The sequence below is a fragment of the Gadus chalcogrammus genome, chromosome 22 (genome assembly GCF_026213295.1).
Source record: "Gadus chalcogrammus isolate NIFS_2021 chromosome 22, NIFS_Gcha_1.0, whole genome shotgun sequence".
Lineage (NCBI taxonomy): Eukaryota > Metazoa > Chordata > Actinopteri > Gadiformes > Gadidae > Gadus > Gadus chalcogrammus.
The window spans coordinates 20,378,222-20,403,797 of record NC_079433.1 but is presented as its reverse complement, the minus strand read 5'-3'; the positions used below and the strand labels follow the sequence as shown (position 1 = coordinate 20,403,797).

The window sequence follows — 25,576 nt, the reverse complement described above, 5'->3', positions numbered from 1 at the left end:
GGAAAATAGATATTTTCTGTCTAGAAACGGTTACTTCAAACTGTTTTCAGAATACATTTTATGTGTTGGGCTAAGTGCTATTAATAGACTGACGTGCCGGGAGAAGCTAGAGCTGTAGTAAGTGTTGAGCGGAGGTTATTACATTTGCCTTGTGCACAGTTGACTCATCACGTTGTGTTTTGTAAATGTTTGGGAATGCGGGTGTGTGTCCTGTGTTGGGTAAGCCCGGCCAAGTCTCTGACTGAACATCATATGTTCCGTCAACAAACCGGCTGGCTGCTACACCGCCAACACATCAACATAGATGAAGGGAAAGATTCAATTGAAGGATTGGTAAATTTAGGTTTTTGGTAAATTTAGGTTTTTGTCAAATTTAATCAGTAGAGAATAGAAAAACACCCCACTACAACCATCTTAGAAAATATTATTGTTTAAATGTAAACAAATTTCCACTTTTTGCTTAAATTCAAGTGAGCTACGTGTGAGGTCACAGCAAGAGCAAATGAAGAAAACTGCTTGGCACTGCCTATCGATGTTTAAACACAAACCTAAAGCCTGATCTTAACCCGTCCATGCAACTTCAAACCTTTATCGACCTCCAACTTAAAATGTAATGCAACATTGTTCAGTTCTTAAAGATAAACTGTTGCCAGTAAAGGGTTCAGCGTCTCACTCCAATGGTGCACCTTGTTCTACAAGTGTGCTACCAAGCGTGTCAGTAGAATCTCATGAGCTCCCAGCACATGAAACTTCCTTTCTCTGGCTGTTGTACCTGCTGTCTGCCTACACATGAGTTATAGGTTCATCATGGAAATAAGATTGGCATCACTATACACTTTTTGGGCAGGTGATCATTAGCTTATGAGTCAGTGGGGTGAGTCTGTTAAGTTAAGCAGCGTCTCAGGAGGCCGGGGGCGGGATTGTCACACACACAAGTTGGTGTCTGAACGCGCATTGCCCGTCCTCCGCAACCTTACACATGCTTTAATACTTTACACTCATTAAGTCGAGGGTGCCTCCCTTTCTCAATAACATTCCTGTTGTGTTCACGATGATAATGATTAGCTGCTGAGGCCTCGGCATACAGTACATTGTTGGAGAGGAAGGTACTGTTGGAGTCCCAGCAGAGTGTGGTCCAATACAGCCCAGTGTCTGTAATGTCACGGTCCATGGGGGCTGTATTTGTCCACACTCTTCTCAGTGCTCACGGTTCACGGTTTTATTGTACAGCCCTTTATCACAGTTGGTCTCCGAGTGTTTCACAGGCACTTTCTATGACATCCCTGCATAACCTAGCCCTCCACATATCAGGGGAAATATGTGCATAGTTATAAAAGTTAAGATGTAAGTTTGTTGCATGTTGATATATCTTTTCTAATGTGATGTCCTGCATGTCCTCTATTTGACCTAAGCTCCCAATTCTAAATTCGTATTAATGTATCGTTGCTTATGAAAGCCCAGTCAGTGGTTTTGCAGGTATAGCCAAGGGCCGTGGACAGGCCTGTGTCTGTCTCTGTAGTGAACACCCCACTCGCTTTACAAGTGAGATCACATCCGTTGTCGTAACAACAAGGGCCCACTTGTTGGTGGATGGCGTTAGTTGGATGGCAATGTTGTGTGGCCGTTGGTAAAAGGAGTTTTGTCCCATCTTGGGAATGACTTCGGCCTGAGAACTCAAGTTGTAACGGGGCTCCAGACTGTTGGGTGACGGGTGCAGAGGCCCAGGGCTTGTCCCAGGCAGTGCTTCCTTCACTGAGGAAGCAATGATGAAAATATATATATGTACCATGTCATCTAAACAAACATCTTTTGTGGTAGAATGCTACAGGCACTACTATTCACACGTTACAGATGTTAATTGAGTCACTATGAAGTTAAATGAACAGTTTAATATTACTACATTCAGTGTCTATAGCCCTCTCATACTTTAGACAAGCCATGCATGTGGACATACTCAACCTAATCTTATGTTTCTGCCAACGAGGACCTAAGTCTGTCTGTCTGTCTGTGTGTGCAGGTGATCGAGTCGCTGGGACTCATGATCTATAAGGCCCTGGACTACGGCCTGAAGGACAGCGAGGAGCGGGAGCTCAGCGCTCCACTGGAGCAGCTCATCGACCTCATGACCAAGGTCACGGACGCCGGGGACAGTGACCTCTGCCCCGATGAAGGCTACGAGGCCACGGAGGAGGAGGAGGAGAGCGAGGCGGATGAAGGCCTGGCAGCGCACGGCGTCGGTAGCGTCCGCGGCTACAGAGACATCATCGCGGTGAGCGGGGGGCCGAGGGGCGTGTGGGCGAAGGGTGAGCAGAACCCGAGGCAACAAGCTGTCATATGGAGATGGCTCGTCTTGGGGCTGGCGGATTGGCCCGTTGAGTCTCACTCTCTGTATAGAGGGCACTTGTTTGAACTTGTTTCATTGATTTTCAGTGGCTAGATATTCTAGGGCAGTGGTTCCCAACCAGTGTGGCGAGACACACTGGTGAGGCAGGGTGAGGTTAGGCTTCAAACTGTTCAAACTTCTTCATATTTCTGGCACAGGTTAAAACAATGTGTTTTAAAGCAGGTTCAGTTTATAATTTATTAAGCAGTGTAACGCTATTATTTGCTTTGGATAAAAGTGTCTGCCGAGTGGCTAAATGGTAATAAGTACTTGGTTGCAACTTGTGTGTGATCCTATCGTCTCAAAAAGTTCCATTATGACATGCGGAGAGACCCAGCTGCTATCCTTGACTACAAGCCTCTCCGTCACTCACTTTCTCACCTAGAGTTACCCAGAGTTATGGACCTTACCAGTCAGGAGTAGTTTTCCACCTTTCCTCAGTCGTGGCCGCCGGTCTTAATCACTTGCATATCTTCTGAAATGGCTGACTGGTAATTCTAGAGGCGTAAACATGCTGGCCGACAAGTTGGCTACCTAAGACCCAGATCTTATTATTAACTCTCTAATTGTATTGTGCGTTGCAATACATGGTTACAGACTCTGCATAAAGGCAAAGTGGTTTGGCGCTGAAACTATTCCCAGCATTACATCCAATCCCTGTTCGTGTTTACGATGCACATGATGGTATAACAGGGCCGGTCAGTTAACCTCTCGTACCCCATTGACCCCTCCTGGTCAGTTAACCTCTGGTACCCCATTGACCGCTACTGGTGTCTCCTGTGCGTGCCCCCGTCCTGTCTGCCTGTGGTTGTATCAAATGATTTCATTCCCAGACATGTTTGCACATGGTAAGATTTATTTGATATATTTCTTCCGGCTAGTGATCAGTAGTTCATTAAAATAAAGTGTGTGTGTGTGTGTAGTCGAGATGAAGCGATGTCACAACAGGTACGATGACTTCTGTCTGGTTCCGTCTGTGCTCCCCAGCCCGTAGGTGTACAGAGAGGTCGTTGAGGCGAGCTGGTGAATTCCGAACATGGTCCTACAGCCTTCATCCCATGAGGGCGGGAAAGCTTTGGGGCGGTGTTCTGATCCCAACGGGTTGGGAAGCGACTCGGTGTGCCGGAGGGAAGGGTGCGGCCCGTCAGTCCTCATAACGCCGCTGTCACTCTCCACTTGGCTTCACCTCACTTCCTCTCACAAAACAAACTCTCAACAAAGAAGTAGTTTCAATTGACAAGTACGACTTGGGCCTATTTCAACTAAGGAATAAATATTTATATGGGCTAAATGTAATGTGTTGCATTTTACTTTCGAAATAAGGTTCCTTTCCATTGGGGTTTTTAAAACAGTAAGGAATTTAAATAAATTTAAATATTTAATTTAAAATTTATGCTATTTGAAAAATGGGGAACGTTCATTCTTTCACCGGTCGAGTGTCTTTTGTCTTCTCAGAAGTGTGGGACAAGGAAGAAAACACCTCAGCCGCGTTTGACATTCCTCTAGTGAAGCCAAGCCCAGTAGAGGAGAGAATGCCATTGGCCCGCATAGTTTCTCCCTTTTGTTCTCCGCAATAACATCACGATACTGGCTGCCTTTATGGTTATTGTTCTGGAAACATTAGTGCCATGTGGGGGGAGCTTTAAATAGATGTACTTTTTCTGTGGTTAGATTTGCGTGGCCTGGTTGATCAGGTTCGGAAGATTCAAAATACAAGTGGTTTTAAATATCATTCCATGCACATCTGAACATTTTCGACAAAGTAGTTACCGGTAAATGATTAAGCATGCGTTACGAGGTATTTGTATTTGTGTTTTTTTATTTCTTAGAAAGCTGACAAAAGGATTTGACGGATAAAACTTTTTCATATAAATGTATAAAATGTTTGTCTACCAGTCAGGTTTGATATGTACCGAGTATATATATTCAGAGTCAACATTTGTCTGTCTGTATAAATATCTTCCTAGGAGCCACTCTCACTACACACTAGTATGCCTACCTCCTAATGAACGACCCATCTTCATGGGGCTACACTTGTGGTTGATATCAAACTGGTATCTGAAAATATATTTTATTTTAGTTTCCCAAATAAAGGTATTTTGGGAAATTGTGCTTTAATAATCGGACTCCTAATCCTATAGGATTTCATGGTGTAGTGATCAGGTCGTGTCTTCAAAGGCAAAGGTTAATTGGTGAACACCAATGTCCACCGTCTCCTTGTAGCCATCGTCCCGCTCCGAACGCCTTCCTCCTCGTTACCAGCTGCATCTAAGCTCTATCCAACTCACATTGGATACAGTCTGCTTTGAGGCTAAATGGTCTATTTCAAATGTTTCCCCCTCCACAGCTGTGTTCGTCCCACCTGCCCAGCCCGTCAGACGCCCCGGACCACTACCAGGCCGTCTGTCGGGCCCTCTACGCTGAGACCCGGGAGCTAGGTACCTTCCTGGAGAAGATCAAGAATGCTAAGGAGGTGAGCCCCAACCTGGTGCATTGTTCTAATAACTGGTGCAGTGCCTGTTCGCAACAGGGCAATTGCTTGGCTAGCTTTTTGTAATTTATCATTGGGAAAGTGATCTATTTGTGGTCGGTCCATTTAGTTATTTGGGACCAGGCTATTTCTGGGAACGGAAGTGTTCATTCCTAAAGATATATCACTGATGCTTGACTGTTTGAGTTTAAAACAACAAAGGGCAACCGTACATGACTTTAGAACAGCTGGGATCTCCCGGTCTTCCTCTGTTAGGTGTACTGTACTGAGCAGTCTGTAGCCAGCAGGCTGAACAGCGAGGCCCTTGTAAAGAGGTTTCCCTGTTGATCCTTCACTGGACACTGCACTTCCTTGAGCCCCCAGCAACACACCCGCCGTATGGGGTCAATCGGATGAGTCGAGAGATCAAAGGACCCCCGTACAGAGACTCCTCTTATTAAAGGTTGACGATGCCTTGATAATGGGTATGATTACGATAATGATAGTTGCTCGCATTTTCATACAAATTCAATCTGACAACTTTCATTGTGTTCACGTGTGCTCATGTGCTGACGTGCTAATTCTAGCAAGTCATTTTCTCATTAGTGGACTCGAACCTTAAAGGTGTGATGTTGGGGGCAGCTCTGGCAGGACACAGCGGATGACGGACAGATGCTTTGTGAGGCTGAGGGCATTGATTTAATAAAGGCATCGACCAGACGAGTATGGACGTCTAGGTTCCACACCGTTGGTTCCTTGGATCTCCCCCAAGCTGTGACGATAATGATGGTGAAACGTGTTCGCCGTTAGAACCATGCCATTAACATTGACAGTTCTTTTGTTTTTCTTCTCACCTGCTGCCTGGTTCGGTCAGAACCTTCGCAAGATGGGGGGCGAAAGATGGGAGGAGCCTGTTAAAGAGCTCGACGACTTGCAGAATGCTGATTGGGTAACAAATGCAACATCCTACTTCCTACATCTACACACAGCGCCACATACTGAGATGCTAACAGGTCAACTGTAATGATGTATGCTTGAAGATGATGATGATGAAGACCGGTGGGTTCCCGTCTCCTATTGGCTCCCAGGCCCGCTTCTGGGTGCAGGTGATGCGGGACCTGCGGAACGGCGTGAAGCTGAAGAAGGTTCAGGAGCGGCAGTACAACCCGCTGCCCATCGAGTTCCAGCTGACGCCCTACGAGATGCTCATGGACGACATCCGCTCCAAGCGCTACACGCTGCGCAAAGTCTTGGTAATGCCCCCAACGACCAGCCCCCCTTGCTACAACTCCCCTTCAGCAGTCGCTGTGATTGTTCAGCACGCCCACTCTGTTGTGATTGGTCAAACGCTTTGCACATGTGTCTGCTAATGCACCCCCACCGAGAAGTTATAAACGTTACGGGTAGCCGGGAAGCAGGACTTCTTTATTGAGGGGTGTTCTCGATACTAATAATGGTCGAAAAAGTATGATATCACCCCTTTAATTTGTAGGTGTAACCCCAGGGCAGTAATGTATCAAATGCATTACGATTTTATTCGTACCATTATTGTACAGTTCATCAATGTAGCCCGTTGGTTATCCTACCCATGCAAGCAGCATCACCCCAAAAATTATTGTGACTTTTCCCCACTTAAGTCTACCGTCTATTTGTTATCATTTGTTGGTCGTTGAGACCAAGACGAGCTAATCTAAATGTGAAATATTGGGAGGTGCGTATAACAATCAAGTTTCTCATGACTCATTTAAGGTTTCTCAGGACTACCTTCACTTGGCTCAGTGAGGGAGGTATTGGCATGTTATATTGTGTCGTATGCCCTCAACATTATTTTTGACTATGTACTGAGTCAACGTGGGTTAATGTGTTAAATTACTTTCTCAGTGACGTCAAGGTATTAACGCATGTCTTGTGACGTCAGGTGAATGGAGACATCCCTCCGAGGTTAAAGAAGAGCGCCCATGATGTCATCCTGGACTTCATTCGCTCCAGACCTCCTCTCAACCCTGTGAGTCCAACACCTCCTCCATCCGACCCTTAACGGATGGCTTTGTGCTATCGATTTGTGCTCCCAAGAGATTGTAGCTGAAGCAGAATTTCCTAATCATAATTGATAAAGTGGCCTCAGATGGTAATCATTATAACTGATGAATCGCATCATTTATGTTGAAAATGAAATGAGTGAGATAGGGACCATCTGGGATCTCCCTGATGGTCCCAGATGGTCCCTATCTCACTCATTTCATACGCATGGTGAGGTTTATCCAAAAATAAAAATATGGCGTATTAAACAGTTTTATTTCCATCCAAGATCAAAGATGGTTTGAAAGAACATTGGATTATAACATCACTTTTTTATAACTAAATCCTATTTTAAACAAGAGTGTGACATGTTGGGACGTGCATTATTTCAGTTGACTGGAAGAATATTGCGAATATTCTGCATCGCAGCAACCAAAGTGTAAGGAGTTGTTTAGGTTTGGAATTTGAAGTCTTATTCATCCATAATAAAGTGTTGCTTGTCAAGAGACGTGATAACCATAAAGGTGGTTCATTACAGCGGTCAGCTTACTGATGACCGCAGGCAAGTGTCTCGGTAAGGAATGGAGAAATGTTAATATAAGCAAGCAGGTCATGGTTTAAGAACCTGTCCGAAGATAATGACTTTAAGAATTGTGGACTGTAGTGAGTAAAATATTTTTTGGTTCAGAAACTACGTTGTATAATGTTAGTTACTTATATTATATATATATATTCAATTTTGAATAATATAATTAAGTTTTATTCTTGTATGCGGATTTCTACCAATAGTGCAATTCATATCCTTTGCTTAGAGAAAAATGGCAAAGGAAAGCATTTCATTAACTTTCAGTGATGTGCACTGTGCAGCGATAAAGGACCATGAGCGTCTCTAATGTACGAGCTGTCACTCAGCCAGTGGTCTTCTTAGTGCTACTGTAAGTGGGCATGTGAAGGGCTCTAGTAATTACTGTGTTCACTGTAAGTGAGTCAGTCTCATGCTGGAGGGGCCCTGGGGGCCAGCCTCTCGTTGATGGTTATTCCCAGTGTCCCTCTGAAGGGTCTGAGTTAACCATGGTTCCATGTAGTCATGATTGATAACAACTTTAAAGATAACAATTTTATTAATCCCCAGAGGGGCAATCCCTTTCTTGCAACAGCCCAGCAGCAGTGGAAAACACAGGATACGATACAATAAAAATACAAGTACTAAATGGAAAGACGCTAAAGTAAATGCTAAAGTAAAGACAAACGGAACCAACAGGGCAAACGAAACAGATTTGTATATAAAGTGTTAAATGTAATTTATATTGTGGCTGAGTACCATAACTTAACAGTATATTAAAGTGTATAAATGCGAATGTTAACAAAGAAGTGGCCCATTGATCAAGCATAAATGTACACGTGTATATATACAGTCACGTCATGATTGTAGTTTTAGATGTCAGATTGTTAAATGGTTAAGGGATGGGCCGAGGGTTTGGTTTAGTTAAGTTGACCCTAGTTCAGGGGTCGGCAACCTGCGGCTCCGGAGCCGCATGCGGCTCTTTAGCCCCTCTGCCGTGGCTCCCTGCAGTTTTCTTAAAAAAATAAAAAAATAAAAAAATAAATTATATATATTTTTTTATATATATCGTCAACTAAACAAGAGGTCGCAATGGATGCGCAATTGCGCTACCGTGAGGGGGGGGAGTGAATGACAAAGCTTCGTTGATTTGCAGGTGGCTAATCCCAGTAGGAGTTAAATCTTTAACTGGCATCTGGCATCAGGAAGTAGCCTAGATGCTGCCATTGGCAGGAGGCGGGACATGCCAGTGAGCCGCCAATCAGCAGCATCCACCGTTGACAGCCAATTGCACGAACGAATACTGAGCGAGAAGGGTTTACAGCATTAAAGTTCTTGTGTTGAATATTAAAGTTTCAGTACGTTATATTTTGATAATAAAGGTCCTTACAGTTTTTTCATTACTTGAATATTGTATCGCTATGCTATGCTATCTATTCCTTGTTTACATTGCTGGCCATGACCGATCACGTAGAACGGTTGACGCTGCTGACTGGCTACTGTAGTCTACTGTACTGTAGGCTACTCCCTGGTGCCACATGACGGCTAAAGATTTATGTTATTTTTTTTACAGAGTGTCACAAAAAATGTCTGTGCGGTGCGCAGCGTTAGCGTCTCCGGAGGGGGGAGGGGGTGAATTAAAAAGTTTGCGGCTCCAAACATTTTTTTTTTGCGGGAGATGGGCCAAAATGGCTCTTTTGATACAAAAGGTTGCCGACCCCTGAACCTGAGGGAAAGTGGTGCATGTACATAATTGACAGTATTGTTGAACTGTCTGCGTGTTTCGTGTTGTCGCGGCAACAGGCCGCTGCCCGCAAACTGAAGCCCCACCCCCCTCAACCGAGCAGCCTGCACGAGCGCCTGCTGGCGGGCATCAAGGCGGAGAGGAAGCTGAGGCCGGTGTCTCCGGACATGGTCCGCCGACACCGCCTGGGTGAGACGCACACACAACACAAAGAAGCGCACACACACTCGGGGTTTATTCCACAACATGCATGAGTCTCACTCCACTGCCCATCTCCCCCTGTGGTTGTGTTCGCCCCCGGCATGGCCATGCCAGCCTCCCCTGCAGTCCATAACCAATGCTTCCACTGAACTACACGGTCAGTTTCTTCATCAGCCTATGAGGGCTGGAAAGTGGAACCAATATGTCACGGGAACGCCGCTGCTCTCACACAATATGTTGTAACCTTTGTCCATTGGCACATTTGGACTGGTTTGGGCCTTGGCTCTGACTTTGCAAGAGGGATCTGTACCGTATTGTGTTGACAACCTGTTCCAAGACAAGTCATGTATCTGAAACTGTTATACCACAAGGAGTTATGAGGCTAAAGGAAGGTATTTCAGTGTTGCATTGGCCAGTTACAATGGAAGGGATTTGTATGGCTGGTTTCTAACATCTTTACACGTGCCTCGCCGCAAACGGCATCTAGAATCAGAATAATCTTTGCAGAATGTGCTGGTCTGGATTAGCGAATGTTCCCAATTATGTACATTTAAAAAGGCAACTGCTTAATAGGGTCACAGTAAATAGATTACTGGCCAATCAGTACGTGGCACACAGAGTAGCTCTTTGTAAGTTGGAACTAGGGGCTTAATATAGACTCTGTATTGCGTAAGGTTTTTATGCATTACAGGTTTTAAAGAAATGCATGTCCTATGTACAGGTCTACAATATGCAACTGAAGAGTCTGGAATTTGATCAGATTTCTATTTATTTGCTTTGTTTCCTCAACGCCGGCTTTCAACACTTTCAGTTGCGAGACCGCTTTGTGTGTCTTGCAGTTTTGACTCATCAGGTAACGTGTGTGTGTGTGTGTGTGTGTGTGTGTGTGTGTGTGTGTGTGTGTGTGTGTGTGTGTGTGTGTGTGTGTGTGTGTGTGTGTGTGTGTGTGTGTGTGTGTGTGTGTGTGTGTGTGTGTGTGTGTGTGGGGCTGCATTTTCAACACTTTATATTTATGTTTATGTATAAAACTCATACCATCCCTTGAATCTATAGATGGATAGATTCTAGGGGAAAACTTATTTCTTTCATTTAGTTTTCTAAGCAGAAATGCGTTACTCCCCTAAATTGTGGGCAGCGCTGTAGGTGAGGAGAGGCAGTAGGATAGGATTACTCATCCCACTGCAGTCAGTGCCCGGCTTAATCTGCTGTGAATGGGACATATGACCGCTTACATAAGGCCGGCCTTGTGTAATGCATCAACAACACGCTGTGGAGGCCAAGCTGAGCATTGCATGGGAACCACTGCGCTGACCACTCCCCCTTCCCCTGACCACTCCCACTGACCACCGCCTCCCCCCTCTGAGCAATCCCACTGCCCCCCCTCTGAGCAATCCCACTGCCCACCCTCTGAGCACTCCCACTGCCTCCCTGACTACTCCCACTGACTCCCTGACCACTCCCCCGTATTGTAGACGTATCGAGGTGTTCTGTCAACACTGCATTGTAAAGACACGGCTGCTGGCCGGGCCCATCTTCCACTTAACCCTGACTCTCTATCCTCCACAGGGGCTGGGAAGAGCATCAGCACGCCGCAAGACCTGTGCCGCGGCTCAGGTAACCCCCGGTCGACCTCCTCAACGGCGACTCTAAAGCCGTTTTGTGGATGAATTGAGTTATGTGAGGCTGGACAGTTGATGCTAGTCAGGGGCTAACATGCAAGCCATTTTTGGGCTGAATGTCTGTTTAAACCCCCTGATAGTCTCCATATGGTTTTCAGGACCACAAGAAACCAAAGAGGTGAACCCTATGGAAAAAAAAAAACACCTATTTTATTTCCCGGGGATTTGAGCGTAGCTGTAGCAGGTCTGTTGAACCCCATGTGAGTGCATTGCTCCACTGTGTGGCTGCCTGCTGGTGTACAGAACGTAGCTCCGTCAGGCTTGGCATTCATTATTGTGCCCCTAAAGGGTGTGGTGCAGGGGAGGACCACACAGCACAAAAATAAAGTAGCCACCTGGCAGTGTTGCCAGATTGGGCAGGAAATCTAGCCCAATCTGGCAACACTGCCCAGGGCCTCCCGCGGTCTTACATCCAGCCTCACTCTTCCTGGTAAGTGACTGTTGCATCCACTACTTTTCAGATACACCTGACGCCCCCAGGAAGTTGGCGGGCAGCACACACTCACTAGCCAATGGGCTGGCGGGGTCTGGTGGGGGCGGGGCCGCGGCGCAGAGCCAGAGGAAGCGGCTGCTCCACGCGCCCACGCTGGCCGAGCTGGACAGCTCAGAGTCCGACGTGAGTCTTTGCCTTTCACCTGATGTTTGGACAGTGGTTTTTTTTTTTTCAAGGATGCCATTTTTATCTTATTTTGTGATGTTTTGCTGGACAGGAGGACGCCACGCAAAGCAGCTCTAGACGGCCCACTTCTATGGCTTCCGAGTCTCACCCTGGGAGGAAGAAGGGTAAGAAAGAAAGAATGTAAAAGAGCATGTGACTCAGGAGGTAGGCTGGTTGGCTGGTAACCGGAGGGTTGCTGGTTCGATCCCCGGCTCCTCCTACAGCGTCTAGGTGTCCCTGAGCAAGACGCCTCACCCTAACTGCTCCTGACCAGCTGGATGTTGCCCTGCGTGGCTGACACCGCCGTCAGTGTGTGAATGTATGCATGATTGGGTGAATGTGAGGCAGTGTTGTAAACCGCTTTGAGAGGCCACTGGTTAGAAAAGTGCTATTTAATGCAGTACATTTACCATCTAAGAAACCCAGACGTTTACCTGAGTGAAGAATCTAGTAATGAATGGCTCTCAAAGAAAACACTTTTCGTCCACCTTTTCCTTAGGCAGTCCCAACTCGCCCACAGTTTATGAAAACAAGTTAATTGAATCACCTTTGTCATTTAATTTGAACTTATTTCTACAGTGCCACCAAACTTCCTGCCTATATCGTCCATCAATACGCCCGGCCAACAGCAGTCCTCTCCCCGCCGCCACTCCATGGAGAAACCGTCCCCGACCGCCGCAGGGCCCTTCCTGCCGCTCTGCAGACAGAGCTCCAAGTCCTTGGTGAGAACACCCTGGCAGACGCTCATGAAGTCATTCAGTAGGGACCTATGTCCAGTGGGTCTTACAGTAGTATTAGACCAGTGCAGCTGCATGTCTACTATAAGAGGCGGGTAACATTAGTGGAGCCTTCTTTTTGAATACGTTTGCATAGCTATGGGTATTGTGATTTAGCTTTGTATACTTGACAGGCTATTTCACACTAATCTTCAATATTGGCAAGAATATATTTGTCATCGGATGATGCATTGATATACTTATATTTTGATGTCTGAAATTACTATAGGCTGCTGTTGTGTGTGTCGGGGGTGTGTGTGGTGAGGGTTTGTGTTTCGGGTGAATTATCAGCGGTCAGGTAATGTGTGTGTGCTTGCTGGTCATGTGATTTGTGGCCGGGTGTTGAGGCAGTAATTGAACGCACAGGACCTCAGTGCAGAGAGGAGTCCTTCTCCCTGTCCACAGACCAGCATAGGGCTGTCTTAATACACACACTTTATCTAGTCCTTTATTGTATTTCAGGGGGACATTACATTCACAAATACTTTTACCAGACTGCTTTGAATAAATACTTTTGTTTTCTTTCTTAAATGTGTTCCCACAGCTTAAGGCGGATCCCAGCGCCAAGGTAACCTAGGCAACTCCTGGCCTGTCTATCAGTCTTTTACACGCTCTCTAAAAACCCATCATCTGGGCTGTCATTGTCTTGCGGCGGTCATGAGATGACGCGACCGGTCTGGACGTCATGTCACGGGACATGTACGACCCTATTGGCTGAACAAAGTACTTCCCATTTACGTTCACATCATGGATGTGTACCGGCTTGGATTCGCTGTACTCCCTGAGATGTCAACGTATCATTCAGTATGAGGAGACAACAGGGGCCTTATTCACAATGATTTGGCGAATTTAGGAGTTACTCCTAAAAAAATTGGGATTTTAGGCCTAAAAGTAGCACCTAAGTCTGGGTGAGCTTAAAAGTCCTCGAGAGGACTCCTAACTCAGTAAGACCTATACACAATTGAATCTGAAAACGGCTGTAGCGAGACAAAATGCTTTGGAATCAATGGAGGGCTGCGCATTGATAAAGAGATTTTGTCTGTACCAGTTCTATCTATTTCACACTCCACCTTGCTTCCACCTTATTCTCTGTTGTGCTGTCTTCCGTTTGTCCCCCCTGATTGTCATCACCCTTTTCGTCTTTATTTATGTCTCCGTCACTGTAAGGGTCTTTGGGTCATTGAAAAGCGCTATACATAATAAAAGAATAATAATAATTATTATCATTATTAGATATAGGCTAAATCGTGAGTGTATCAAACTTGTGGTTGAAATAGTATATAACACTTATTATTATATTTAGCAACAGGGAAAATGCAACAATGCAATGCCGACGATTGAGGAATATTGCACGGGGTACCGTTACAAATGTACCTTTTAATTATTTAATATATAAATGAATCACTTAAACAATCATTTGTCTCATGTATTAATAGTAATACATCACTTTAATCCTTATTTATTTCAAATAATAGGAATAAATGGTTTCTAGTAAAAAATTATATAACTATTCTTACTTATGATTACTATCTAACAATTTATTGCACGATTATTTCATGTATTAAGTTTATAATCAGTACAGTAGCAATTGGTTCATGGACGAGTTGGGCTTTCGCTTGCGTTCCACGTCTTTGTCTTCGCTTTCATTCATCATCATAGGGCTTGAACGGTGGTATGGGCTGATAATTTAAGTGTTTAAGTGATGGAAATATGCTCATTGGATAATAGTTTGCAGGGTGCATTGAATAACCTCCTTGATATAATGCAATTTACGTATTTTTATAGTTCGCTTTCTCTCTCTTTAATGTGCATACAACGTCATTATCGTGGTCTGCACTAACTTGTCATCATGCGTGTATTCTGCTAACTGCACTGTCCATAACTATTTTGTACCATTTGTAGCCTAGGCTATTTCCTTATTTTTCGTTGATTTAGTGGGCTCGTTTGTGTGAAGGTGCGGGTGAGTTTCAATGAGACCGCCGGCACTCAACAACCAATCACCGTACTGACCACTTCTAAACTCGTGCACGAGAATCTATGTAAGGGGGCATTACTCTTAGTTCACTCTAAGTGATTTCCTTAGTATGAGTAGGTCTCAGCGGCTTTGGGAATAACCTTTATGAAAAAATCTCCTGCGCGAAAACTTTAAGCGTGAGTTAGGAGCACTAACCACTTGTTTATCTTAACTAGTGGTAAGATAAAAAGCTTTGTGAAAAAGGCCCCAGGTGGTGATCATCCATGTTTAAACAGAATACCTTACAATTGAGAACTTATAGAAGTAAGCTGTCAATCGTGTTGTCTATTGCAATGTTTCTACTCTGTTTAGATTCAGTAGAACAGAAAGCACACAGACGTCTGTGTAGAAGGATGGTTTGTTTTAAAGGGGTGATATCATGCTTTCCCCTGTGCTTTAGACTGTTTCATGACTCGTGTATACATTTTTTGCGTCTGCTAAGCTAGAGAAATCTAAGTCAGAGCCAGAAGGAGTATTCGCACCCACAGAGAACACCCCTCAATAAATATGTGGAACAGCTTGTTTGTGCTCAAACTTTATTTCCGTAACAGAGTGTGGCGTCAGACTGTGCAGTGGGCGTTGCTGTAGTGCAGAAGTCGCGCCTCCCTGGCTACCAGCAATGTTTACAACTTCTCGGGGGTGTGAATTTGTCGACTTATTTATTAACCCTAAAGAAGCATGATATGGGATCTTTAATGACTCATTTCTCCGCCTGGCAGGTGGCTGTGACCGGTGGTGCGCAGGGTGGGGTACGTCACCGAGGCTTTAAGTCATATCTACATTTATTCCTCGCATCTCAATCCCCGGCCCCGCATTTTCTCCATGTGTCTAGCATTAAAACCAGCTGACGGACATGGCTGGTTCGGACCACCCGATGTGCCACTTGACTGAATTAAGTCACTTTTGTTTTGAGGGAGTAGGAGCTTGTTTTTAATGGACGGATTACAATGGATGAGGTCGTATCAATGGATCTACCATTGATAAGGAAAGGCAATTTGGAACTTGGCAAACAGACTTAGGCCCAATCCCATTTCTACCCATTACCCCTTCCCCTTACCCCTCCCCCTTGTTTTGAAGGGGTAAGGGGAAGGGGTAAGGGGTAGAAATGGGATTGGGCCTTATTGTTGTCGGTTAGGTCCATGAACCAGCCTATTAAATGGCCTTTTAAAATTTGGTACAAATAGTCAAACCTTTCAGTCAGGTCAGAGCGTTTATTACATTGTATATCTGGACCTAGCAGACTTCAGATCACATAAGCACCATGATGTTCACTCACAGCTGGCTACGAGCCCTAAAGTCTCCCTGAGACCTTAATTTAGTCTAATGGTCACATGCCAATCCATGCTGCTGTTCTTCATCCTCCACCCATTTGGTTTCCTGGGCTCTCTCTCCGCTTTGGCATGTGGTTGTGTGCGTACGAAGGGGTTTTTATTTTGGTGACTCAACATGAGTATCTCCTTATTTTTGTGTTACTCGTCAAGAGTTCCCCCCCCCCCCCCCCCCCCCCCTCCTCCGCCATTCAGCTGCATCCCCGTGGTGTTGGTGATGTCATCTCCATGGCCACGGCGCCAGGCCTGCTCGGTGCATGTGGGTGCTCTTTTGAAGGAGACCTCTCCCATTTTAAGAGACCTCCCCCCCCCCCCCCCCAGGAGGAGTTTGGCTTCCCGGTGGAGTGTCTTGCCCTCACGGTGGAGGAGGTGATGCACATCAGACAGGTGCTGGTCAAGGCAGAGCTGGAGAAGTTCCAGCAGTACAAGGAGATCTACACGGCGCTGAAGAAGGGAAAGGTACCGGCCCACGTTTTAAATAGGGAGACCATCACACTTCAAACATAGCGTGTGTCTGCAGTCCTGGAATGAAATGGTTGGTTGAAAAGGATTTTCATTTTTCTGCATCAGCTTTGCTTCTCGTGTCGGACCAAGAGGTTCTCCTTGTTCACCTGGTCCTACAACTGCCAATTTTGCAAACGGTAATTATTTTTTTTTTGCAAAACAAACTTTCTTTAAAAATGATCACGATTTTTTTTCCCAGAAGTTCATTAACATCAATGATAATGCCTCCATTTTGACTCTGTTCAGGCCGGTGTGCTCCCAGTGCTGTAGAAAGGTAGGTGTCTCACCAACACCCTGTGTAGCACTAACGTCAGGGCTGTTGGACCTCATCACTGTTACGCTCTCCTCTTCTAGATGCGTTTGCCATCCAAGCCCTACTGCACCCTCCCCATCTACTCGCTGGGTCCTAGTGCCATGTCCAAGGAGGACGCCAGTGGAGCCGCACCCTCCTCCTCCTCCCAGTCAGACAGAACGCCCTTTGGGTCCGGACACAACCGCCACAGTCTCCGCAGGACCGTGTCCAAGTATGTCCCTGAGAGTTTGTACATTTAGGAGAATGCAACTGGCAATATATGATGCCCATATAAGACGGAAGCTATCTTTAGTGTGTTAACGTTTACTATGATTCTATATTAGACGATTATGGCAGGTGACTGCGCTGAAGTAGACTCCCTCTAGATATTCACTGTAGGATCAGTTCATCCAATTGTTGATTTAGTGATCACTCCAAATCATTTGGAAATGAGCAAAGGCATGTTTCTATTAAATATGACATGACTCAGCGAGGTGATATGATAAATATAGACAACATTGAGGAGTACATAAAATGTAAACAGATGTCCGCTGCGACTCTGCCGCTTGCGTGGCGGCCTTCAGTGGTTTTCCCCCAGTTGAAGGCGATTCACCCCCTGTTCCCCTCCAGGCTATCCAAGCAGAGCAGCAGGGAGGGGCGGTCGCTGGAGGAGCCGGAGCTCCCCAGGGAGCTGACGGAGGACTGGGCCACCATGGAGGTGTGCGTGGACTGCAAGAAGTTCATCACGGAGATCATCTCCTCCAGCCGGCGCAGCCTTTCGGTGGCCACCAAGCGCGCCCGTCTCAACCGCAAGACGCAGTCCTTCTACCTCTCCTCGGCCAAGTCCACGGACTTCAGGCCCGCCGAGCGCACCATCAACGAGGTCTAGGCCTGGCTCCTCTCCCCTGTCGCCCTTCATTTGTAATCCTTTCCCTGGAGACACAAGCCTCAGAAGACCTTCACTGGGATTGGAGTGTTTCAAGAACCAGGAAAGAGAGAAGAGCGCCCTCTCCCTGTCCCCCCCTCTCAGGACTAGTGGACCCCCGGTGGTGGATGGACGTCGAGACGTGAGGCACTGTTTTCAGACTGGAAATATTCAGGAGCTGTTGTTGCCCGGTGACCGTGGTTGGTTTACTTGTTTGTCTCTCAACTCGCCTCAAAATACATTACCCAATGAACTGAACTTAAGATATTTCAGCGAGTCATTCATCTTTCAGTCACGCTTTAGGGATGATTAAAACATCTGTATGAAGGCCCAAGATGTCCGCTGTATATAGTTTCTTAAATTAACTGCGAGCTCTCAGGAAAATCAATCAATAGATACAAAATGCACTCTATTTCCTCTGGTTAGGTCCTGTCTCCCCCCGGACCCCTCTATTTTTCCAATATCATACCAAATATTAAAGTTTTTTTTTAATTTATTGTTTTTGCTCTTATAGCTCTCGACACCAGCCCTTGTAAGAAAAAGTGGACGTCATATGCTCTGAGGTTGGATGTTTAAACACCGATAATGTACATTTAAATGAAGTGCCAAACCGACTTTATCTTGTATGTAATTTGTAATTACGGATCTATTGTAAATAGTTTAAAGGTTGGGGACAATGAGGAGGGGGTTCTGCGGTGTGAGGGGGCATCTCCTCCACGCGGGGCAATATGAGTGCTGCAGAGTGAGGACATACAGGTGTACATATGAAACATGTATAGAAGCATTTTGACAAACCCGTTAGGAGCCTTGCCTGATTAATTTAAGTTGATGCAATGAAAGTATAAATCTGCCATGTAAAGTCTAGTTCCTGGCTGGCACTTGAAAGGTTGAGGGATTGCAGGCTTCGTAAGACCATTGTAAACAGAGTTTATTGATGACTGGAGTTGGACTTGGGAATGTTGTATTATGTATCCCAAGTAATGGTTTTAAATCCTGATGTGTTCTTTGTGTAGTTTGTTTCAACCAATAGTATTATTTTTATTTAGTTTGTCAATGTTTTTTCTATGTTGTTTGAACTTAAAGATATAATTTAATTGGCCCTTTTTACTTGACCATTTTGTCGTTTCATGCGTAATATCTTCATGCATATTTTATGTTTCTTTTCTTCTCTTGAAATCCACAGTGCCATTTCTGAATGTAGAATTTAATTTAACTGACTCAAGTCGGCAATGGAAATAAATCAGCATATCGAATCCCCTTTACTATTTTCATACACTTTGAAAGTCATTTTATTGATGGAATTAATTTTGTTATGTGACCTTTTGTTCCTGGATTAGACCATACTAATCAGCCTGTTGACAAGATGCTGCTGCTTCCATTAATTATTTGATTTATCAACCGCCTGCAGGGAATGGTGTGCATGCAGAATGTTTCTTAATGAATTTAATTGTAATAAAAATAATTTCGATGTACACAATTGTGAAGTTCTGTACAGTTTAGAAAATAGAAAATTCTGAAATTAATTCATCTTTTCTACTTCCCCTATGGGAAAACACGGTTTATGTCGCCATCGGGTGGTTCACATTAATATTGCACAACCTATTGTCTGCTGTCGACGATGTACACTTTTTGCGCAACATTTGGGAATAACTTGCCATCATGTATTACAATATTTGCACCTACTATTCCTTAGGCCTGCACTAAGTAATTATTCCTATTTCAGCCCAAAATTGTAATCTTACCAATTTTCTGTAAAGATTTCGTTTTCAATCCTTTAGTCTACGAATGTGGATCTACCGTACACGTCTATAAATGCTGTCCTACTTAATGTTAGTGACCGCAAGCACTGCAAATAACCAAGCGACATTCTGGCCTCCCTGACTGGTGGTGACCCTCACTGGCCTACGTTACAGCACACATGAACAACCAGGCTAAAAACGGAATTTATCAACAGCATCATTAATAAAAAAATATGGAGTATTCTAGGCTAAATGCTTTCATTGGCACCGAGTGTTACGTAAGCCACTGCTAAATCCTCAATGAAAGGCGCGTCTCAGCGGCGCTGGACCCATACTGCAGACGTCGCCTCAGACCGGAGCTTGGGGCAATTTAGCAGCGCATGGATCAAATACTTTACCTCCAGTAAATTATTTGATGAGGCCTTTGGGGGCATGGGACACACACACACACACACACACACACACACACACACACACACACACACACACACACACACACACACACACACACACACACACACACACCATATTAGCTCTCCAGGGAGATCTTGGTAACTCGATCTGTCGCTCCTCTCCTCCCAACATACTTCATGAACCAAGCATTCTGCGCGAGGTGAAGGGTCTCACACATTGGGACACTCTCATAATGTGTGTACGTACCAAATACCAGCATTACCGAAATTTATAATTTTGTGTATTGACATCAAGCTAAATTAAATGATGTGTTATGTGCAACGTTTTTTGCGTCGTAACGTTCTTGGCCAATAAAGTATAATGATATAAGCAATGAATAACTTATTACCCAAATCTGAATTTTGATCTTATTATGTGTGACAAAACGTGTCGCTATGGCGATAATTGTGGCGGACAGAGAATGGATAAGTGGATGTCTCTATCCAAGGGGTCGGAAAAGGGTCAGTAGCAGAGACTTCTAGTGTGCTTTAGAGTTATATGTGCTTTATGCTCTTTTGTCTTGAGGCACCGATTACCCCCTCTAATGGCTTTTCATTAATAATTCATTAAACTATACGCATTATAGCACTCCTTTCAGGCTCATTCCTGCTATTGTTTGATGGGGCTGTGAGTAAGTGAGGGACAGGATGTGATCCCCGATAAACAAACGAGCACCATTTGAGCTCTCTCATTGTGGCCCTTTAATCGAGAACCTAACACAAGTGTGCTTTAATAGCGTCGAGCGCACTTCGACGCGTGTCACATAACACTGAGCAGTGAGAGCCTGGGGGTCAGCTGAAAATGTGCTGTGAAACTGAATTTCTATGTTTTTTTTAAAGTAGTTCCCCACCCCCAGCAGCTTAGATAGTCTAGTGTACAGAACAGCTAGCCTCTCCTAGCAGTTGACTACCACTGAAATCATTTGAGGAATGAAATACAATGTGTCACTGAACAACATAGTTCAGACCTAAAACCTGAATGTCAACTTATTCTGAAAACCCCGCTGTTTAATAATGTCTCAATGGTATCCACCATTGCGAAATATAGAATACAATAATAATAATAATAATAATAATAATAATAGCAAATATAAGCATGAATGATTTGAGTATTTAATCCAAGTCCAAATGTGATATTTGGTTGGAGCTATTTCCGATTATTTGTGGCTCTTGATAGCTCCAAGTCTGACTGGACTCTTGGACTGGACTCTGATCCACAATGATTCAGGGATCGGTAGCCCCGCCCCCCCCCGGAAAACTGTAAATGAATTGACACCGCCTCACCGCCAATGTTTGTCTCTTTTGATACAGAATGCCGTGGACGGCTCAGCCTAGCGTGTCGTTAACTTGTGCTTTAAGCCGCGTGAAGGAACGCAGTGAGCCGAAAGACAGATTCTCCCCCATCCGTAACCAAAAGTGCCACTCAATCATGGCACAGTGGGGACGTGGGGTCACGTGCGCAGCGGGTGAACCAGCATGGGTGGCCAGGGGGCGGAGGGCAGGGGAGCGCAGTTCACGGGGGATTGGGTCTGTTGGATACACACACCAGAGGCAGAGAGCCATGGTCAAACAGCTTGTAGGGCAGGGAGCCCTTGGACGCCCACACGTCAGCCTTGGGGTCGTAGATCTCGAAGCAGTCCGAGTCCTCGATGACGTCCTGGCTGTTGAGGAAGCGGCCGCCCGTCACGTACAGCTTGTTGTTGATCACCGTGGCGCTGTGGTGCATCCGGCGCTCCTTCAGGTTCTCACACTTGACAAACTTGTTGGCTTTAGTGTCGTAGGCGATCATCCGTCTGGTGTACCCTGGGAAGAGAAAGCAGATGAGGTGGAAGATGTTTTGTTTGTCTCCGGTTGTGTCGTGTTTCTTGTTGATTGTCAAATGATTAGCAATTTTAAAGGAAACTTTTTGAGAAAGCTCACCTCCAACGATGTAGATCTTGTCCTCGATGACAGCCGCTGGGGCACAGACATTCTTCACCGTCCGTGTTTCCAGACTGGACCACAGGTTACGAGATATGTGATACACCTGTTGACACAGCACACGCATTGAAGAGTATCCAAACGACATGATGGACCAACAGGCAAAGGAACATCTCTCGCGCAATACAGGTTACTGCAATGGCTGTTTGTGATTGGCTTAAATTTGTACCAAACAACGTCACTTGCGGTGACATCACCTGCACTAATATTAGCAAGTGAAAAAACTGCCAACGCGTATGCTGTGCTGCTGTTCCCTTGGTATGACAGAGTTGTTTGGTTAGTGTCAGTTACTCCTATTTATTATATGGATCATCATGTGGATGTTCTGTTTTTTTAATCTATTAATAAAACGTGACATCTATCTAGGGTGATCTCCATTTAAGGCTGACAGCAATGTAGAAGTGCTACAGCAGATAGCATCACCAAGCACCCTAGTGGTGTACCTGAATCAGGATCACACAGCACTCTAGTGGTGTACCTGAATTAGGATCACACAACACTAGTGGTGTACCTGAATCAGGATCACACAACACTCTAATGGTGTACCTGAATCAGGATCACACAACACTCTAGTGGTGTACCTGAATCAGGATCACACAACACTCTAGTGGTGTACCTGAATCAGGATCACACAACACTCTAGTGGTGTACCTGAATCAGGATCACACAACACTCTAGTGTTGTACCTGAATCAGCCGCACTGGGTTCTGCATGGCATCCTCGCCTCCAAAGACAAAGATCTTCTGATCGCTGGCGGCCACGGCTGGATGGAGCACAGCTGTCGGCATGGGAGCCATGGCCTCCCACTGGTTGAACATACTGTTGTATCTCTCCAATGAGTCGCAAATCTGCTTGTCTACGCCGATGCCTCCTAGGACGAAAATAAAGTGGAGGTAGGACACACCTTGGTGGGCGTAGCGCGGCTGCAACATGGGCTCGGCGGTCCGCCACTGGTTGGTCTTGAGGGACAGTGTGTAAACCGTGGCACTCACTGAGCTGTCCCCGGATGCCATGCACAGGCTCAGCCCGCCCACCACGTACAGGATGCTGTGGATACACACGTAGGCGGCTTTGTAGAGGCGCAGGGGCAGCTTGGCCAGCCACTGCCAGCGCTGGGTCCTCTCGTCGTAGAGGAGGGCCTCGCGCGACGTCTGCTCGTTGTTTTTGCGGCCCCCCACCACCACCAGCGTCTCCCGGCAGGTGTAGCGCCGCGGCGTGGTCCATAGCGGCTTCAGCTCGCGGCTGCACCTGGTACTGACAGAGAGCATGAGGCGCCGCACTGACTCGATGATCTCGGTGCAGAGGGTGGATGACTGGACCAACGGGTCGTTGGCGATGAACTGGAACAGGTAGGTGGGGTGGATGTAGCGCAGGCGCACCTTCTTGAAGAGGTCATGGATGGCCCCGCGCCGGGAGAAGGGGTCGTGGTGGATCCACGCCAGCAGGGTCTCGAACACCTGCTCCTCCTCGGCACACAGGCGGTCGTCCTCCAGGTAGCACATGAGCTCGGGCAGGGACAGCTCGCAGAAGTCCTCAGTGGCAGCCACGTCAGAGAAGCAGCGCACGGCCATCTCCTTGGCCCGGTCCCTCAGGCTCTCGCAGTGGAGGATGTCCGACAGGCGGATCATGCTCAGGCAGTTGTCGGGGCTGAGCTGCCTCTGGAGGAACAGTGAGCAGGCTTCCACAAGGCGGCCGTAGTGCAACATGGACGCGGCCTGCATCAGGGGAAGCACAATGTCCATGGTGATGGTGATGCAGCCCGTGTAGACGTAGTCCACGATGCCCGCCAAGACATCGGGGGAGATGCCCTTGAGGTCCACACGGCTCTGGCTGCTCTCCAGGAAGTTGCTGCAGAACATGGCCCTGAAGTAGGGGCTGCTGGAGACCAGGATGCTGCGATGGCATGGGATCTCCCAGTGCTCGGTGCAGAGCAGCACGTCGGTCAGGATGCGCTCCTGGCGGAGGAGGTTGAGCTGGGCCAGGAGGTAGGAGGACAGCTCAAAGTCTTTGAAGGGAAACACGTCACACCATGTTTGGGCCATTCTTTCTACGTAGAGAAAACAAAACACTATGGGAGAGAGGGATAATATATTGGCATGAAGGTTTTCCTCTGCATTTCCCTGTGTGACAGGTGGACTTAACAGGATTTTATGTTGTTGTATTATATATAACGACAGTATCGTTAGTAAAGTATCACCAACAGCGAATCTGTTTGTCCATCCATACATCAAGACAGATTAAAATCCTTCACACTTACATTTACATTCAGGGCATTTAGCAGACACTTTTATCCAAAGCGACTTCCAATAAGTACATTTGTCAGAAGAAGAATAAATATATCGCTGTCGGTGGCGCAGAAAGGATGTTCATAGAACCAAGTGGCAAGCCCTAACAATCGCTATTTCAACCCATTCCCTGTATACAACAGAGATTGCTAGGATAATATGCTAAACAACTAAGTACAATAACTAAGTAAGACATACAAGTGTGCGTGCGTGTGTGTGTCAAAGTGCATACATTACGTGCCAGGAAGAACAACATACAATAAGCAGGCGGGGAGGACGGGGTGGCTATGCACATTTATTTTATAATGGCTGAAATGAATAGTATAGGCTTCCCTCTACAGGATGAAATAGGATTAATATGTTAATCTTATAGCCCAACATAGTCCAACTATTACTAGTCCGACCAGCTGCCCTAGATGTGATCATAACTGACGCACTGTTTTCTATTTTTGAATTCTTCTCCAAAATGATCCCCCTGATGCATCCTAACAGCACTAGTCTGCATTCCCTTTATCAAACCTTTCATCGTCTCTTCTTATCTGACTTTTGTCACCATCCAGCTGTTTTCTGCTCTGAATCCCCCCTCCGCACTAACTTGTCCGTCTCTCTCTCTGTGATTTGTCCGACGGTTCGTGTGTGTGGGCCAGGGGGGACATTTTAACAAGCCCAAGTCATTTAATCGCCCCCGAGACGGCTACTGGATTGATTCACTGACATGCGGGTCCCTGCCGGTCCACTCAGTCATATATATAGATCTGTAATCGTTATTCTGTGTTCTCAACTGCCAAATGCTGAGAGGTGACAACACACTAATGGTGCTCTGGTTTTAATCCACAATTTAGGAGTAAGGGTGGGAAAACAAAGCATTATATAAGTGTGTATAAGTGGTGTATATATTATATAAGTGCAGCGGAATTTTAACATATGAATACATTTTCTAATTGTTTCATACTGCATCAGACTTTTGGAGAAAACAAGAAAATAAATGAATGTATTACTATGCCAGTACACTTTAATATATTCCATATTTTTTCCATTGGCCACATAAGTTGTTTGTCATTTTTAGGAAACAAATATTAAAGGATTCTGAAGAAATACCTTGCAATTGATTTCCATTAGATAAGAAGTGTCTTTGTACTTGACAGTATGAACAACAACAATTATATATAATCTGAGAATTCTTACCTTCTATCTCCCAAGTATAGCTTATCAATAATAATATCCACGGTTAAAAAGAAAAGTTAATGAGGAGAGCCAAAAACTAGTTGAATTGGAGACTTGAAGTGTGTGGTTAGATCAGAGAACAGAAAGCCTCTGCAGGAGATAGAGCGAGGGGTAGGGAGCCCGAGAGACAGCGAGGGGTAGGGAGCCCGAGAGAGAGCGAGAGTAGAGCGAGTGGAACGCGACCCAGAGCCACACTGAGGCTTACCAGTAAGAGTCTGGAGGCCATGAGGCCACTGTGTACATTCCGGCCGCTAAGAATAGCAGCATCCTGGGGCACAGCCACATCGGCCTCTCATGTGACACACGGGCTGGTTGGTACTGCTGGGCTAGCTTCAGGGGTA

General features: G+C 45.8%; 2 protein-coding genes across 14 annotated transcripts in view; one reads left to right on the top strand and one right to left on the bottom strand.

The window, feature by feature from the left end:
• The window catches only part of spire1a (spire-type actin nucleation factor 1a), a 26,588-nt gene extending 7,077 nt beyond the window's left edge, over positions 1-19,511 (top strand). For 2 of the 9 annotated variants that reach the window (XM_056582237.1, XM_056582230.1), the window contains 17 exons: positions 2,018-2,269; positions 4,731-4,856; positions 5,728-5,802; positions 5,894-6,106; positions 6,772-6,858; positions 9,238-9,367; positions 10,946-10,993; positions 11,520-11,674; positions 11,769-11,841; positions 12,296-12,438; positions 13,037-13,060; positions 15,226-15,255; positions 16,156-16,293; positions 16,405-16,475; positions 16,585-16,612; positions 16,693-16,862; positions 17,261-19,511. In XM_056582237.1, the coding sequence (XP_056438212.1) occupies positions 2,018-2,269; positions 4,731-4,856; positions 5,728-5,802; positions 5,894-6,106; positions 6,772-6,858; positions 9,238-9,367; positions 10,946-10,993; positions 11,520-11,674; positions 11,769-11,841; positions 12,296-12,438; positions 13,037-13,060; positions 15,226-15,255; positions 16,156-16,293; positions 16,405-16,475; positions 16,585-16,612; positions 16,693-16,862; positions 17,261-17,519 (2,022 nt within the window). In that variant the 3' untranslated portion in view covers positions 17,520-19,511. The remainder of the gene's footprint in view (positions 1-2,017; positions 2,270-4,730; positions 4,857-5,727; positions 5,803-5,893; positions 6,107-6,771; positions 6,859-9,237; positions 9,368-10,945; positions 10,994-11,519; positions 11,675-11,768; positions 11,842-12,295; positions 12,439-13,036; positions 13,061-15,225; positions 15,256-16,155; positions 16,294-16,404; positions 16,476-16,584; positions 16,613-16,692; positions 16,863-17,260) is intronic. The other 7 variants (XM_056582239.1, XM_056582238.1, XM_056582233.1 and 4 more) reach the window with 6 other exon arrangements.
• Positions 16,163-25,576, bottom strand: klhl38a (kelch-like family member 38a). 5 transcript variants are annotated; one of them, XM_056582243.1, is made up of 4 exons: positions 25,197-25,429; positions 22,413-23,773; positions 21,667-21,772; positions 16,163-21,549 (listed from the first exon to the last, which is right to left on the bottom strand). In XM_056582243.1, the coding sequence occupies exons 2-4, from the start codon at positions 23,766-23,768 to the stop codon at positions 21,260-21,262; spliced, it is 1,752 nt and encodes a 583-aa protein (XP_056438218.1). In that variant the 5' UTR covers positions 23,769-23,773; positions 25,197-25,429; the 3' UTR covers positions 16,163-21,259. The 5 variants fall into 5 exon arrangements, with proteins under 5 accessions (XP_056438218.1, XP_056438217.1, XP_056438216.1 ...); XM_056582242.1 differs by lacking the exon at positions 25,197-25,429 and adding an exon at positions 25,441-25,576 and having other exon boundaries at positions 16,163-21,772; XM_056582241.1 differs by having other exon boundaries at positions 16,163-21,772; positions 22,413-23,794.